At 35.3% G+C, this 16,230-nt stretch overlaps 2 protein-coding genes across 2 annotated transcripts in view; one reads left to right on the top strand and one right to left on the bottom strand.

Moving 5' to 3' along the window:
- Window positions 1-16,230, top strand: part of LGALS8 (galectin 8) — an 811,943-nt gene that overhangs the window by 548,657 nt on the left and 247,056 nt on the right. The gene's annotated exons all lie outside the window — the stretch shown is intronic.
- The window catches only part of ERO1B (endoplasmic reticulum oxidoreductase 1 beta), a 53,149-nt gene that overhangs the window by 24,341 nt on the left and 12,578 nt on the right, over window positions 1-16,230 (bottom strand). The window contains exons 3-8 of the mRNA XM_049789042.1: window positions 15,757-15,840; window positions 12,844-12,885; window positions 11,090-11,172; window positions 4,911-4,984; window positions 1,027-1,147; window positions 409-455 (exon numbers count right to left, since the gene is read on the bottom strand). Coding sequence (XP_049644999.1) covers window positions 409-455; window positions 1,027-1,147; window positions 4,911-4,984; window positions 11,090-11,172; window positions 12,844-12,885; window positions 15,757-15,840 — 451 coding nt within the window. The remainder of the gene's footprint in view (window positions 1-408; window positions 456-1,026; window positions 1,148-4,910; window positions 4,985-11,089; window positions 11,173-12,843; window positions 12,886-15,756; window positions 15,841-16,230) is intronic.

Here is a 16,230-nt window from a genome sequence, read left to right as displayed (position 1 = left end):
GGTTCAATTTCTGGCATCCCATATGGTCCCCCAAACCTGCCAGGAGCGACTTCTGAGTGCAGACCCAGGAGTAATCCCTGAGCACAGCTGGGTATGACCCAAAAAACCAAATATATATATATATATATATATATATATATATATATGTATGTATGTATGTATGTATACCAGTACCGACGTCCTAACCCCAAAGACTCTGACTTGATTTGGATAGGGTATGGACATCTCAGGAAAGATCTGATAGATGCAAATTATTCATATACTCTAATTTATCTTACGGCAGAGCATGGCACATATCAGGCACTCAATGTATATTTATCAATATGAAGTTAAATTTCCCTCAATCTTACTTACAGAACCATTTTATGGATAATCTTCGTAAGTAAGAAAATTATAAAGAAAACATACCTCGACTGGGTGCCAAAGGATTTAAAGGACGATAAACAGATCGAGGCCTGTAATAGAAAACATAAAACTCAAAAGATGAATCAAACTGGTTTGATTACCTACCTGTCCATATGTTTTGGCAAGGGGCATGAGGCTGTATTCTGGACTTACTCCTGACTCTGCACTCAAAGATCACTCCTGGTAGACTTTGAGGACAATATGGGGTATGGGGATCAAACTAGGATTGGACCCCACGTGTAGAGAGAAAGTGCCCTATCTGCTGTACTATTGCTCCAGTACCCTATTTATATTTTTATAGGGGCCACACTCAATGGTGATGGTGATGGAGAGGTAAGTGCTATTCCCAGAGACGCTTCCAGTGATGAAGGTCTGATAGTAAGTATGATGTTTGGCCCCTACAGTGCTCAGGGGCACCAGGACCATACTTGGCAGTGCTTAAAATATGGTGCCAGGGATTAAATTCAAACCCTTGTACATGCTAGGCATATATTCATAGCCTAGCCCCTGGCTTACCTTTTAAATATTTTTCACAACAGAAAATAATACACATGCATAGCTCTTCTTCCATTTGTCTTTTAGTCACTATTCCCTCTTCCCTAACCCCATATAATTAATTACTTGAAACAGTTTTCTTCATAGATGCTGTTCCACACTCTCCATGCAGAAGACCCTTTATAGCCAGTGTAACGCTCTGGGTTCAGCAACAGGTCCACATACTGAGCAGCTGGAGATCTCTCATCTGAACAAGAAGTAACCATAAAAAAACCAATCACTGTTTACCTAAAATTGAGCATTACAAAACACACATGGCATATAAAGCTACACTTTTCAAGAAATGTCTAACCTTATTGTGGTAGTGGTTAGCACAATTCTGATAGTTCCTTACCCAGATTTATAATACTACGGGCTTCAAAAAAAAAACAAAACAACTCCTCACTTTTCTTCAGATATTTTCATGCTCTCTTAAGTAATATAACAACTATCATCTTGTAAGAAATATTAATCATTTTGTAAGATTTTACTACCCTAGATAAAAAGACCTAATAGTACATAGTCTGAATATAACTACCTATATTAATCATATTCAAATCACAATTTTATGTGAATTCTTTCATTTATATAACTACCTAAACACAGGCCTGAAAAAATTACTTTGTGAGTATATATTATATCAAAGATGTTACTTACATTAAACATTTTTAAATAGATATTTTTCCACTATTTTCACTAGAGCTTATAAAGTAAATGGCTGTAACTTTCTGGTTTAAATTTAACATCCACAGAACTATACAATGGTCTAGCTAAAAAAAACACAACTAGTTTTGATAGAACCCAAGCTGCACTAAATCCTCAGGCTCTAGCATCAAGCTAATTGGCCTGGCTGTGCAGTGTTGCTGAGAGTGGTGCCTGAATCCTCAAGAAAGCTGCTTGGGAAGATCCCCAAAATTTTTTGCAAATTCTAATACTTTTAAAAATTGAGGGAAAAGTGGGTTTTTCATCTATAGAAGCCATCAGAAAAAAGTAGGGCTTGTGAGCTATGATCTGCTATTAGAGTTTTAAAGGATTACAAGTCATTATCATTTGCTGATGATGCTGTCACATGATTATGGCAGTGTTTTAAAGATCATGTGACCCATAAAATATAAAATATTTACTATTTGTTCATTTTCATAAAAATGCTGGTCACCTCTATATTATACTGACAAGTTTCATGACATCCAGTGTGAGAAGTATTTGTGACAGCACATAGAGAATGAACTTCTATATAAATATATCAGTGCTGAAATATATGTTCAGATCTGGAATCACCTATAAATTTTAATCCCTAAGATGTTCTTACTCTGTAACTCCGTTTCAATTGTATGCAGATCTAGCAATCATTCTACTACTTCTTGTGTATCTCCTACAATCATCCTTTCTCAAAAAAAATTTTTTTTCTTCCTTTCTCTGCAAAGCTGCTTCATAAAGCTTTCCTATTTGACTATAGTAGCCCGAGGGATTCAAAGCACTACCAATGAATCAAAATACACTATTTTGAGGATTCACCAAATGAACTAATGTTTTTCCTTCAAGTAAACCTTTTTCTCTAGCTAAATTTTCTTTTCATTGCCTTTAGTAATGGTGTCATAAAGACACAAAACATTTTCTAAGATGCTAGATATTCCTTCTCAAATATCACTAAAAATATAAATGGAAGCATTAACTAATGTACAAGTCTTTAACTTATGAAAAATGATTTTAAAATATTAATATAAGTAATAAGGATTGATTCTATAACTTTCCATCACCCTATACCAAACTCATTTATTTTTTAAGTAAGTTTAATTAATCAAGTATCTATAGCTTCTAATACTCACAAGTAGTTTTAATCTACAAACTACTACTTAAAAATATTTCCAGGTCGGGGCCAGAGAGATAGCATGGAGGTAGGGTGTTTGCCTTGCATGCAGAAAGACGGTGATTCGAATCATGGCATCCCATATGGTACCCCAAGAGTGCCAGGAGCTATTTCTTTTTTTTTTTTTTTTTTTTTTTTGGTTTTTGGGCCACACCTGGCATTGCTCAGGGGTTACTCCTGGCTGTCTGCTCAGAAATAGCTCCTGGCAGGCACGGGGGACCAAATGGGACACCGGGATTCGAACCAACCACCTTTGGTCCTGGATTGGCTGCTTGCAAGGCAAATGCTGCTGTGCTATCTCTCCAGGCCCAGGAGCTATTTCTGAGTGTTGAGCCAGGAGTAACCCCCGAATACTGCCAGTTGTGACCCAAAAACCAAAAAAAATTTTTTTTCTATGTAACAATATTACAAAACACAGTGTGTAAAAGAAAAAAATGGAAGAGAGAACAATGTCTGCCAAAGAGGTAGGCAGAATGTGAGCAGGTGAAGAGGGCTGATGGGCAACTGGGAAAATTGATGGTGAAAAATGTGTACTTGTGATGGATGTTGGACATTGTATGACTGAAATTCAATCATGAACAACACTGTAACTGTATCTCACAGTGCTTCAATTAAAACATTTATTTTAAAAGTATTCCTAATTTATTAATGATCGTGTCTTACGGGAAAAGTAAAAGTAATCAGAAAATTTAGGTTACTTATGGGCAAACTATATTAAGCAACTATTTATTGAGCCAGTACTAGGCTTTGCTCCAAGCAGTAGAGATATAGCCATGAATAAAAAGGAGAAGGCCCTTGTCCTCAAACATTTTTCACAATCTCATTAGAGAAGATGGGCAGCAAATAGCTACATCAAGTAGTGTGTTAAATACTGAGAGTTTTTAATGCTGTGGGAACATCAAGGCAAGCAGAGCATATAAGACAGATGTGACAGTGGCTACTGTTTAATATTGGAAGGTAACAGCAGGGCCCGGAGAGATAGCACAGCGGTGTCTGCCTTGCAAGCAACCGATCCAGGACCACAGGACCAAAGGTGGTTGGTTCGAATCCCAGTGTCCCATGTGGTCCCCCCGTGCCTGCCAGGAGCTATTTCTGAGCAGACAGCCAGGAGTAACCCCTGAGCACCGCCGGGTGTGGCTCAAAAACCAAAAAAAAAAAAAAAGAAGGTAACAGCAGGTTTTTCTGAGGAGGTGACATTTGAGCAGAACCTGAAGCAAAGGAAGAAGCTAACCATGCATAAAAACAGTAAAATATAAAGGTAGGGTAAATAACTTACCCTAAACTACTAAATTATTTAAAAACATGTTTGAGTTACTGGGATTCACATTCCTTTCAAGCAGTACTAACAACACAAGAGCAGAGAGCAAGGAATTACAAATTTATTCCAGGAAACTGAAGAATATATTCTTTAGATTTATTTTCATCTAAATTTTCATCAGAATCAAAACTCAAATTTTAATGATTTCAGAGCTGAAATAATAAACTGACTTATAGCTACTATACCATTTAAAATTTTTATATGTATAAATCACTAGAACATACAGAAGTCACTTCAGTTATTTCAAATTAAGAAATGTGATCATTAATGATGAACAATGCCCTGTGTTTGTGCAACATGAGGAGAATCTTAAAAGAGGAAAACAGGGAAATGAATTGAGACCTCACCAAAATTGGGAGGTGTCTTTATGTTAGTGTGCTGAGAACTAGTGTGAACATTATAATACAGGTATACTATACCTAACTAGAACTACAAAATATGGTGTGCAATAAAGGAAAGATACTGGTTTAGATCCAGTCAGATCTAGGATTGAGCCCTCTTGATTCTCTTGCTACTTGTATGTGTGATCAGGGGCAAATCAGTTTTTGAGATTCAGTTTTCTCAGTATATATATATATATTATATATATATATATAATGTAGTTAAAAGATTAGAAATGTAACTATGGAACCTAGAACAAAGGGCCTGAAACATGGCATTATGAATAAAAGCCACACAGCAAAATCCAGGTGTGTTAAAGCTAGAACTTTGATTATATTTTCTTTAGCTTCAATGTCTTAAAATAGATAAAATTATATATTTTATTATAAAAGTTTATTTTGTTACCATCAAGTTCACAAAAATGATCCTGTGAATCATCATATCTTGCCCAGTCAATGAAAGCTTCTTTGCTTTGATTACTATGAAGAGGAGGAAGAAGAAAAATTATTAAATTTGGAATTAAAATTCTTAACACTGTATTACATATAATCAAATATAGATGATCTGAGGTCACTTTATTAAAGAATATAACCCGAATTCACTTAGTAGTGACATGACAGAATGAGGAAGTCATAAAAATATATTAGTTCTTCTTTAATAATAATGACTTTGACTAGAAAATTAATTTGTAAGTAAGCATAAAATGTAGCTAAGCACAAAAATTAAGCTGATCTTTTCACAATTTATTTAGAAATTGTGGGGAGTTTCCCCTTAAAATATGAAATGAATTTAATAATTATTTTAATGAAAAATTGCTTCTGGACTTTAAGATCCAAAATACAATTTTTAACTACTGATTTTCTACTAATCTCCCACTCAACATGGTACTCATTGATAATACCAATGTTACTTATATTATTAATAACTCACATTTTACAAAATCTGATTGAAATTACTGACTTGAAGTCGAGAAATGTGATTCCAATGGTAAATAAAGTATGAGCCTTGCCAGCACCCACTACTTAAAAAAAAATTAAAAAAAGAAAAAGAAAAATTTGACTATAAAAACTGACAAAGGAAGAACTATATTCATTTTGGTGAATTAATTGGGCCTACATTCACTTTAACAATATTCTAACTTTTGGGGGCCTATATTTAATATGAAATGGCAAGACAATAAGAAAATAATTATTATCCTTCTTTAATCACTACACAAAAGGAAAAAAAAAACAAGGTAAAATTTTTTGTACCAAGTATAAGACAGGTTATTCCTCACTGTGGTATTGTGACAGCCAAGAACTGATTTTGTACTTGAGAAACTGCTGAATATAATGATTGCAAGAAGTTATAAGGCTGGTTGCAATACATCAACTTTATATCAATAAATTTTTCCAATTCAATTTACTGTGGGACCTTTTTTTCTCCTATAGGAATAATTAATTTAACAAAAGTTAATGAAAGATATATATCATAGTTGTCTGTTTAAATAAATAATATAAAATAAGAATGCCTAAGTACTACTTACAACTAACTAATCAGGTAAGTCTTCCATAAAGAAACAATAAAGAACAAACAAATTTCATAAATTTCTATTTTTTTTCCTAGACACTAATTTAGAAGAACTTCTTTCCTTGAGGATCTTTATTTGATGAGACTTTACTAAATGTTTCATCTAACCCTGCCTATAACCATGGTAGTGAAATATAAACAATGTTATTCTAATCCTAATAAAATTGGCAGAGGGACATTCCTATGAGTTAGAAGAGACAACTTTAGAGGTCATATGACTTTTCTAAAACTCAAACTGAAGATGGATTCCAAACTATTTACACAAAAATGTTGGGTGCTTAAAACAGGCTTTCCTATAAACATAGTGCTGACTTAAAGTAGTAGTCTTTGTTGCCATACACAGCAGTGCTAAGGAACTCGCAGTCTGGTACTCAAAGAGACCATGAAATGGTGGGAATTGAACCATGCCTTGTGCCTGTATGTGCTTCAGTATATAAGGCATCTCCCCAGACCTAAAGTAATAGGATTTTGAGATGGGAAATTTCAATTTTGAAGGGATAAGAAAGGATAGACTAGAAAGACTGCCTGAGTCATGAGAAAACTTGTGGACAACAGAAACAACAATCTCAATTGTGCTAATATTTGTGAATGTATTATCAAATTGTATATTTTGAATTGGAGCAATATATTGTATGTCAATTATACTTCAGTAAAGCTGCTTAAAAATTAGTTCTGAGGCCAGAGCAATAGAGGTGGGGTGTTTGCCTTGCATGTGGACAGATTCAATCCCCCTACCCTTTGTGGTTCCCAAGTCCTACCAGGAGTGATCCTTCAGTGCAGAGTCAGGAATAAATCCTGAGTTGGGTGTGATCCAAAACTAAACTAAATTATATTTTCAATTGTTGAGAATTTGTGAGATGAGGACCTCTTGTATTGGTAGTGACAATAAAATACAAATCACCATTCTGGAAAACCACAGGAAAGTACGTACTACCACTCCTAGACAAATCCTCCACATCAAAGTATTCCACTATCCACCTATCCCCCAAAGAACATATTCAGGCCTAAAGAACTGTAACATTCTTATTATACAATAGTATTACCAATTAAAGTAACATATTCATGTTAATAAATTTACTTAAATAGACAAAGCTAATTTCTGCTAACACATCTCAAACTCATGTCTAACTTTGGATGCTGGCATCTGAGTAGGAAAACACATGGTTAATTGGGAAGTGTAGTCCCTAACATTTTCTAGAAGTCTTAGCACTTCTTAACATTTCCATTGTTATCGACTGCTCAAAACTAAACTGCATAAGGCTCTCCCATATTTCCAAATAAAAGTCATTAATTAATGGGTTCTTTGTGAGTTCTTTGCTCAAATATAATATCACCGTGACCTTCTTTGGGTCACCTGATTATTAATAGAGTACAACAGAGGTTACAGAATAATAGAGTACAGTGGGTAGGCCATGTGGATCCAGTTTAATTTTCAGTGCCACATGTTTCTTCCCAGGCATCACAGAGGATGGTCCTGAAAGTCCCTGAGATAGCTTAGTAGCTGGGTATCCTTGTCACTGTAGTTCCTGAGCAATATTACATCCTAGGCTTTTGTGTGAACCAATAGCCTGGTTGGGAACCACTGGTGGAACCCATGAACCTTTAGAGGGGAGCTTCTCTCACAAACAGTATAAGATGCTTTCCCCTTAGACCTCCATATTATTCCTCCATGCTTAATTTTCCTCCCTGGCAGTTCACTTATAGTATTACTTGTCACATAATTTAAATGTTTAGTGTATATCTTCCCTAATTAAGATTAAGCTGCATAAGGACAGGAATTTGCCATACACACTGCCATAGTCCTAATAACATTATATAGTGCTTGGCATATTATATAGATGCACATTAAAGGAACTCAAATGTTCAGTAAATATATGGGAAAAACCATATAGTATATCAAATATATGGGAAATGTTCTTTCACACTTTTTTTTGGCTTTTGGGTCACACCCAACAGTGCTCAGGGGTTACTCCTGGCTCTGCGCTCAGAAATCACTCCCGGCAGGCTCAGGGGACCACATGGAATGCAGGGATTCAAACCACTGTCTGTCCTGGATCAGCTGCGTGCAAGGCAAACGCCCTAGCGCTGCACTATCTCTCTGAACTTCTTTCACACTTTTTAACACCAAAGACAATATGTTTCCAACAGGACACTGGAAAGCAAATAGGCAATTTCAAGAACAGTTACAAATGGGCAATGAAGATTTAGCAATTTTACATTTTTATGTCAAAAAAAAAAAAAACCACCAAAACAATCAAACTTTGAATCAACCTAGAATTCCACTTGTATATAATTAGAAATATAAAATATGGTATACTTATATGCTGAAAATCATTCATCAATATAAAGAACAGAACAAGAGCCGAAGCAACAGAGCAGCTGATCCAGGACAGACCTTGGTTAGATCCCCAGAATCCCATATGGTACCCCAAGCCAGAAGCAATTTCTGAGCACGTAGCCAGGTGTAATCCCTGAGCGTCATGGGGTGTGGCCCAAAAACAAACAAACAAACAAACAAAAAAAAAAGAATAGAACAAATCTCTTGGATTTGACATGGACAGATCTAGACAACTAAATGTCAGTATGAAATGAAGTTTCGTATATGTGCTATCAAAGTTGTAAAAGAAAGTTACAATAATATTAAGTGCAGTATTAAAAAATCTTCATTTACATAAAGGAAAAAAATTGTGTATTTATACATCCACACAAAAAACATGAATCAATGAAGTGATTAAAACAGGATTGAGGAATATAACATGGGGGAGGGGGTTCTATTTATCTTTGTTACTTCTCTTTTCTTAAAAATATGGGATAGAGAACAGAGACATGGAGTAAGGAGCTTTCTTTGGATGTGGCCAGTTCCAGTTCAAGCCCTAACACTGCATGGTCTCTCAAACATGCTGGGAGAACCCCCTGGACAGAGAAGAGAACAATACCCAGTACTGTTGGGCATAGTCCAATTCCCCTCCCAAAATTGTATGCAACAGGGCCTGAGTGATAGTACAGTGGGTAAAATGCCTGCCTTAAATGTGGCCAAACAGGGTTAATCCCCGCATCCCATATGTTCTCTGTTGTACTCTATTAATAATCAGGTGACCCAAAGAAGGACACAGTGATATATTTGAGCAAAGAACTCACAAAGAACTCATTAATTAATGACTTTTATTTGGGGAAGAAGTATTCCAGGCATGTATATTATAAGTAAAAAGACCTTGAGGCAGGAGTATGCCTGGACTATTTTAAGAAGACCATTATGACTATAAGTTCAGTAATGAAAGACAGAGGAATAGAAAATAGAGTCAGAGAATACTAAGGATGTTGTACAGGTAAGGTAAGGCAGAGATTTTATAGAATGAGTGGAATTAAAAGTTATTAAAGGTTTTTAATAGTTTGAACAGGAGTGATACCTGAGCACAAAGGCAGGAGTAAACTGAGCACTGCTGGTGTGCACCCTTACACACACACACACACACACACACATACACACACACACACAAACTGTTAATATTACTCATTTGGAATAGAGGATATATGGTGTTTGCTATACTATTATTTTAATATTTCTATATTGACTTTATTAAATAAATAAATAAAACTGTTAGCTGCATAAGTACAATCATGACATATAAATGTGAATCAAAACTAGGAAATTAAAAAAAATTCTATGGGGCCGGTAGGTGGCGCTGGAGGTAAGGTGTCTGCCTTGCAAGCGCTAGCCAAGGAAGGACCGCGGTTCGATCCCCCCGCGTCCCATATGGTCCCCCCAAGCCAGGGGCGATTTCTGAGCACATAGCCAGGAGTAACCCCTGAGCGTCAAACGGGTGTGGCCCAAAAACCAAAAAAAAAAAAAAAAAAACATTTCTAGTAAATTGTAATATTCTATTTCTACTCCTAACAATATGTTCAGTTGTTAAATTATACGAGATTACTTGCAAATTATTTATGTAACCTTCAAATGCAAGGTTGAAGTTAGATCAAGTAGGAAAGAAAGAGTAAAAAAAATACATGGGGGCACAGCAGGCAGGATATTTGCCTTGTAAACGGCCCACCTGGGTTCAATCTCCAGCATCCCATTTGGTCCCCCGAGCCTACCAGGAGTGATATCTGAGTGCAGAGCCAGGAGTAACCCCTGAGTTTGGGTGTGGCCCAAACAAAAAAAAACACCAAATAACTTATTAATCATAACATTACTAAAAATGTAAGATACGGGTTGATTATGCTTCAAGATCCTTTCCCAGTAACAATCAAGAACTATAGATACATAAAAAGTTAATTCTGCAGTCTTTGAAGATCGATTCATAACCCTACTAATTATCTAGGTAATCTAAACTTTTTCATTATTCCCACTCCAAAGGTATGTGGAGCCCAAGGCCATATACATGAAATACTTGTGCCCTACCACTTGAACCACAACCTTTGGTATTGTTTTGAGGCCAAACCCAGCCAGGGTTTTCTCCTGGCTCTGTGCTCAGAAATTACTCCTGGCAGGTTTGGGGGCGGTATATGGGATGCTGAGAACTAAACCCAGGTAGGCCACGTGCAAAGTCAATGCCCTACCCACTGTGCTATCACTCGAGCTCCTAAATGTTAACCTTTTTCTTTTTTTCTTTGGTTTTTGGATCACACCCGGTGGTGCTCAGGGGTTACTCCTGGCTCTCTGCTCAGAAATCGTTCCTGACAGGCACGGTCGGGACCATATGGAATGCTGGGATTTGAACCACTGTTGGTCCTGGGTCGGCCGCTTGCAAACGTCCTACCGCTGTGCTATCTCTCCAGTCCCTAAATTTGAAACTTTTAAGAGTCACTTTCGATTTTATATACAGAATTTATGTTCAATCTAATAAGAGAAAATCAACTAAGATAAGGAAACAAAGTTATTATAGAACCAAGGATAAATGTAACTTTTCTTTTTAAAAATTAGTTGAAACTTAAATGTTTTATCAAAGTATAAGAAGAAAAGATTTCTTGATATAAATAAGAGGCTATGTTCTTAATATTACTAAAATAAAACTTGCCTTAATGTGCTGTTAACTGCTCCCAACTTATTAGCTTGCTCACAATCTTCAAATTCTTTGGTATTGTTTGATACTTTCGAATACTGAAAGGAAGATTCATATTAAGTTTAGTAATGATTATTTTTCTCTTTATTTCAAGTTCCAATGACAGAAGTCAATCTGTCAAGGATGCTATACACTCAATATACGAACATCCTATACTATCAAAATTCTTAAATTATAATACAAATTTAAGTCAAATTGTAATACCAAGTTCTACTTACTGAAAAAGCAAATGCATTACAAATATATGATTAATTAGCACTGGCATAGGGGAGAAAATATAAACTTAAAAAAAATCCTCTTGGAAAACTAGTATGACAATGTTAAGCCATAAAATGCACATCTTAAAAAAAAAAAAAGAAACCAGGTCCAAGAGACTGTAACAAACAAAAAAATCTGTTTGCTTTTAGAAAAGTTATTTAAAGCATTGTAATGCTGCAATAGACATACTCTGAGTTAGTAGTTTTACTTCTAAATATAATTCATGACACAAAAGACAAAAATATTACTGCATCACTATAATAACAAAAAACTGAAGTGTCTAGAAAAAAGTATGGTAGTTTTTTTTTAAGTATCACAAAATACACATCAGCTTTGTAGGGCTGGCTGACTCTGGAAAGGTAGGAAACAGTGTAAGATCTAAAATAAAAAGGGGAGGCGATCATAAAACTAGCATTGCACACAGAAGAAAATGCATATGAAGGAAGTATGATAATCTTAACTGTTAAATGTACAGTAGTGGAAAGCCTTCAGATGTAAACTGTTAACACAAGGATAGCAAAATTATGGTATATACCCCAAAAAAAGGAAGCAGTAAGCTCCAAAAATGGGACGTTTTCATCCCATTTAAAAGTATACTGTTGGGGCCGGAGAGATAGCATGGAGGCAAGGCATTTGCCTTGCATGTAGAAGGACTGTGGTTCGAATCCTGGTGTCCCATATGATCCACTGAGCCTGCCAGGAGCAATTTCTGAACATAGAGCCAGGAGGAACCCCTGATCGCTCCTGGGTGTGACCCAAAAACAAAACAAAAAAAAGTACACTGTTCAGGGCCATAGTGGAAGCACAGTGGTAGGGTGTTTGCCTTGCACGTGGCTGGCCCAGGAAGAGGGTTCTAAACCCGGCATCCCATATGGTCCTCCTAGCCAGGAGTGATTTCAAAGCGTAGAGCCGTTTGGTGTGCCCTCCACCCCCAAAGTATAGTGTTCTGGGGCCAAAGGGCTAGAACATTGGGTAGGGCATTAGTTGACCCAGGACCGACCCCCAGCATCCCCCAGTACTACCAGGAATAACCCTTGAGCGTAGATCTAGGAGTTAAGCCCTGAGCACTACTGGTTGTGGACCCCCTCCAAAATGTTGTGTTCAAAATAGCTTGACAATTGCTTATTATGCACAATATATTCATGAATATAATATATTGACTACTTGAAACAGTAGGCAAAAAAAAAAAATACATGGTAAAAAAAAATCACTAAGTAGACCATATGACATTACAGTTGTATTTTTAAAGAGATTCTACAAAGCAGAAATAAAATCTTTCCAAAATATATTATTTAATTGCAACAACAGGAAATCTTTCTTCTTGCTGCAAGAATAAGGATTTGGGATCCCGAGATAAGATGTATCTATTGCCAACTATCTAGGTGACAATTCTGTTCTGAAACTTCTATCAATAAATAGGAAAACAAATTTACAGGGAAGATGTGACTCACCTTATTAGAACTTCCAGCTTTAATTCCAACTGGAATTTTACTCTTAAAGAGGACAAAAAAAAAAAGTGATTTTTAAATGTTTTTAGATTTCTCTATAAATTAGTAAAGCTGTTGACTTATTTAAAGACTTTTATTCAGTGAGAAGGAAATACACACTTTATGCAAATTTTGTTGGCACACTTGAGATAAAAGTTCTTAAAGTTATTGCACTCTAAAAATTTATAAACATAAATTTAATTCTTCAATTAAATACTTTAATTCTATAGATTGTTGTAAGTCAGCAGAAAATTAAATGATATGTAGAAGTCAAAGTATCCAAGTCAGCTCTACAACTCTCAATAAATTACTTAATACGTACATAGTTTTTTTAGGTTAAAAACTCATTTTTCATAAACTTTCTTACTATAGAAATAGTTTTAAAAACTATGAAATTAAAACTATGAAATTATTAAAAATGTTATATAATTTCAATTTCTGCTCTCCATTATCATGAACTTTAGGCAACATTAGATTAATATAGAAAGTAAGATAGGGCCAGAGAGTATTTGTTAATGGTAGAGTTTTGTATGTAAAACATTTCAGCTCCACACCCTCTACCAGAGTGTCTACTTTCCTCCACCACTGACCCAGTGTCCAATCCCCTTTCACCCCTCATGTCCCTACTCTGATAAAGCCTCCTCTTCAAGACTAGTTCTCAAGTTTCTGTTGCCTTTGGGCATACCCTTAACTAGGTTTCTTGACATATCACATATGAAAGAGATAATTCTGTGTCTGTCCCTCTCCTATCTTTACTCAGCATAGTACTCTTCAGATCTATCCACATAGCATAAACATACTTTAAGCTATTATCAATATAAAAGCATACATAAAAGTATATATATATATATATAACCCCTGATTTATCTTCAAAGCAGGACACTAATTTGAATCTATAAAGTTAATATTTAAAATATTTCATAAATCTTAACTAAATATTCAGAATTTAAGTTTCCCTTCAGGCTAAAGGATGCAAATAATCATGACTATGAAAAAATATTTTCCTAACCAATGAAAGATTAAGGTTTTAGTTACTGTCAACATTTCATCATAGCTAACTGGAAAAAATTTTAAAACCACAGTCAAATACGAAACTCAAAAATGACTCATCTGGACCAGGGTTTTTGTTCTTGGGAAGATTTTTAATTATTGTTTCAATTTCCTTACTATTGATCTGTTCAGATTTTCTACTTCCTCCTGATTCAATTTAGAGAGGTTAATAAGTTTCAAGATTTCATCTAGGTTGTTCATTGTAATGCATATTTGGTCATAATCTCTCATACTTCTGAAGTATCTGTTGTAATTTCCTTCCTTTCATCTCTGATCTCATTTATTTGGATTTTCTTATTATTTTTCTTGAGACTAGCTAAGGGTTTTTCAATCTTATTTATTCTTTTGGAAAAAACAGAACATAGTTTAACCTTTGCACTGTTTAGCAATGTGCCATTCAACTTCCCCATATTTTTATATTAAATATTTTCAAATTTAATTTTTACCTCCATGGCATTATAGTCATTTTAAGATTCTGAATGTACAATATGTAATAAATACTAACCAAAGCATCCTACACATACATACTCTGTACATACTCTAATTAATATGGTATAAGATGCTAAAATAAACAATCATTTGTAGCTTTCTAAAAGGCTTGATGCCAGAAGAAACAATTATCAAATTTTAATACAGGATATTTAGAAATAATGGGGAGCCATGGATGACTGTCATGATTAAAACTCACAGAAAACAATTATTCTTGAAATGCGAAGCTAATCATAAAAATGAAGCAAGAAATAAACCTAGTTGTTGCCATAAACACAATGTAAAATTTTTGTCAGCAATGTAAAGTCTGAAAATTAAAAATTAAATGACCTGCACAATTAGGCTTCAAATTACAGATTGCTAAAGATATGTAAGCCATTATGGAAAAAAAAATATGTTTTTAATCAGAAACTTTCTTTGACTTACATGTATTATTATTATATCAATTATATTATATGTTATGTCACTATATTATGTTATGTTAGTTTACCTCATTATGTTAATCAATTTTGTCTCTTGAATAAATTCTTACAATAAAAAAATATATATATTAAAAAAATTTAAAAAATTGTATCGTGGGGTTGGAGAGATAGCACAGTGGTAGTAGGGCCTTTGCCTTGCACACAGCCAACCCAGGATGGACCTGTGTTCAATTCCTAGCACCCCATGTGGTCCCCTGAGACTGCCAGGAGTACAGAGCACAGAGCCAAGGGTAACCCGAGTGCTACCAGGTGTGGCCCAAAACAAAAACAAAAACAAAACAAAACAAAAAAACCTGCATCATGACAAATTTGAGTTCAATATGAAAAGCCTACTAAATTTCCTAAAGATTTGAAAATTTTCTCTTTATTTAAAAATCCAACATGAGGGGCTGGAAAGATAGCATAGAGGTAAGGTGTTTGCCTTTCATGCATAAGGACAATGGTTCGAATCCCAGCATCCCATATGGTCCCCTGAGCCTGGTCCCCTGAGCCTGCCAGGAGCGATTTCTGAGCAGAGAGCCAGGAGTCACCCCCTGAGCACTATCGGATTGACCCAATAACTAAAAAAAAAAAAAAAAAAAAAAAAATCCAACATGAAAAGAGAAAATTTTTTTCTGGGAATAAAGGGAAGGAAATAGGATTTGTAAGGGGACAGATAGGAATTTTTTTTAATAATAAATCTTTACTAAATTAAATAAGCTAAGAGTACATGAATTTGAGGACAAATTCAAGTTTCACTAATATAAGCATAAGGTAAGAATCCACATATACATAAAAACCCAAAAGAAAGCTATTTGTCTCCACTCTATTAGTTTACTTTTCACATGCATTTTACTACTTTTCACATGCATTTTACCTCAGGACAGGGCTCTACGTGACAGTCTTTTATTGAACAATGGCCATCTTCTGCCCAGAAAGGACATGGTCGCTTCAAATTGACCTTGAGAGGAAAAAGGCGTTAACATTAGTAAGTGTGTATTAGCACTGACAATGTTATATGTTTATTTGTTTTTTGGTTTGGGGCCACAACTGGTGTTCAGAGCTTACTCCTGGCTCTTTACTCTAGGATCACTCCTAGTCACCTTGGAAGATCCCAGGTTGGGTGTGTGCAAAGCAAGCACATGTCTCAGAGACATTCACAGGCATCTCAAACTTATTAATATATCCAAAACTGTGCCTTTGAATAATTCTTGAGTAGTAATAATGGGCTGTGATAAGACTCTGATTACATCAACCTTCAGGACTAAGAGATTTATTATCCCAGCTTCTGTAAATGTTGCAAACAACCTTAGTGGCAAAGAACCATTTTGCCAAAGGTCACCATTATGGC

Source organism: Suncus etruscus, chromosome 15, assembly GCF_024139225.1.
Source record: "Suncus etruscus isolate mSunEtr1 chromosome 15, mSunEtr1.pri.cur, whole genome shotgun sequence".
Lineage (NCBI taxonomy): Eukaryota > Metazoa > Chordata > Mammalia > Eulipotyphla > Soricidae > Suncus > Suncus etruscus.
Note: the sequence above shows the minus strand (reverse complement) of the source record. Positions and strands in the feature narration are given on the sequence as shown.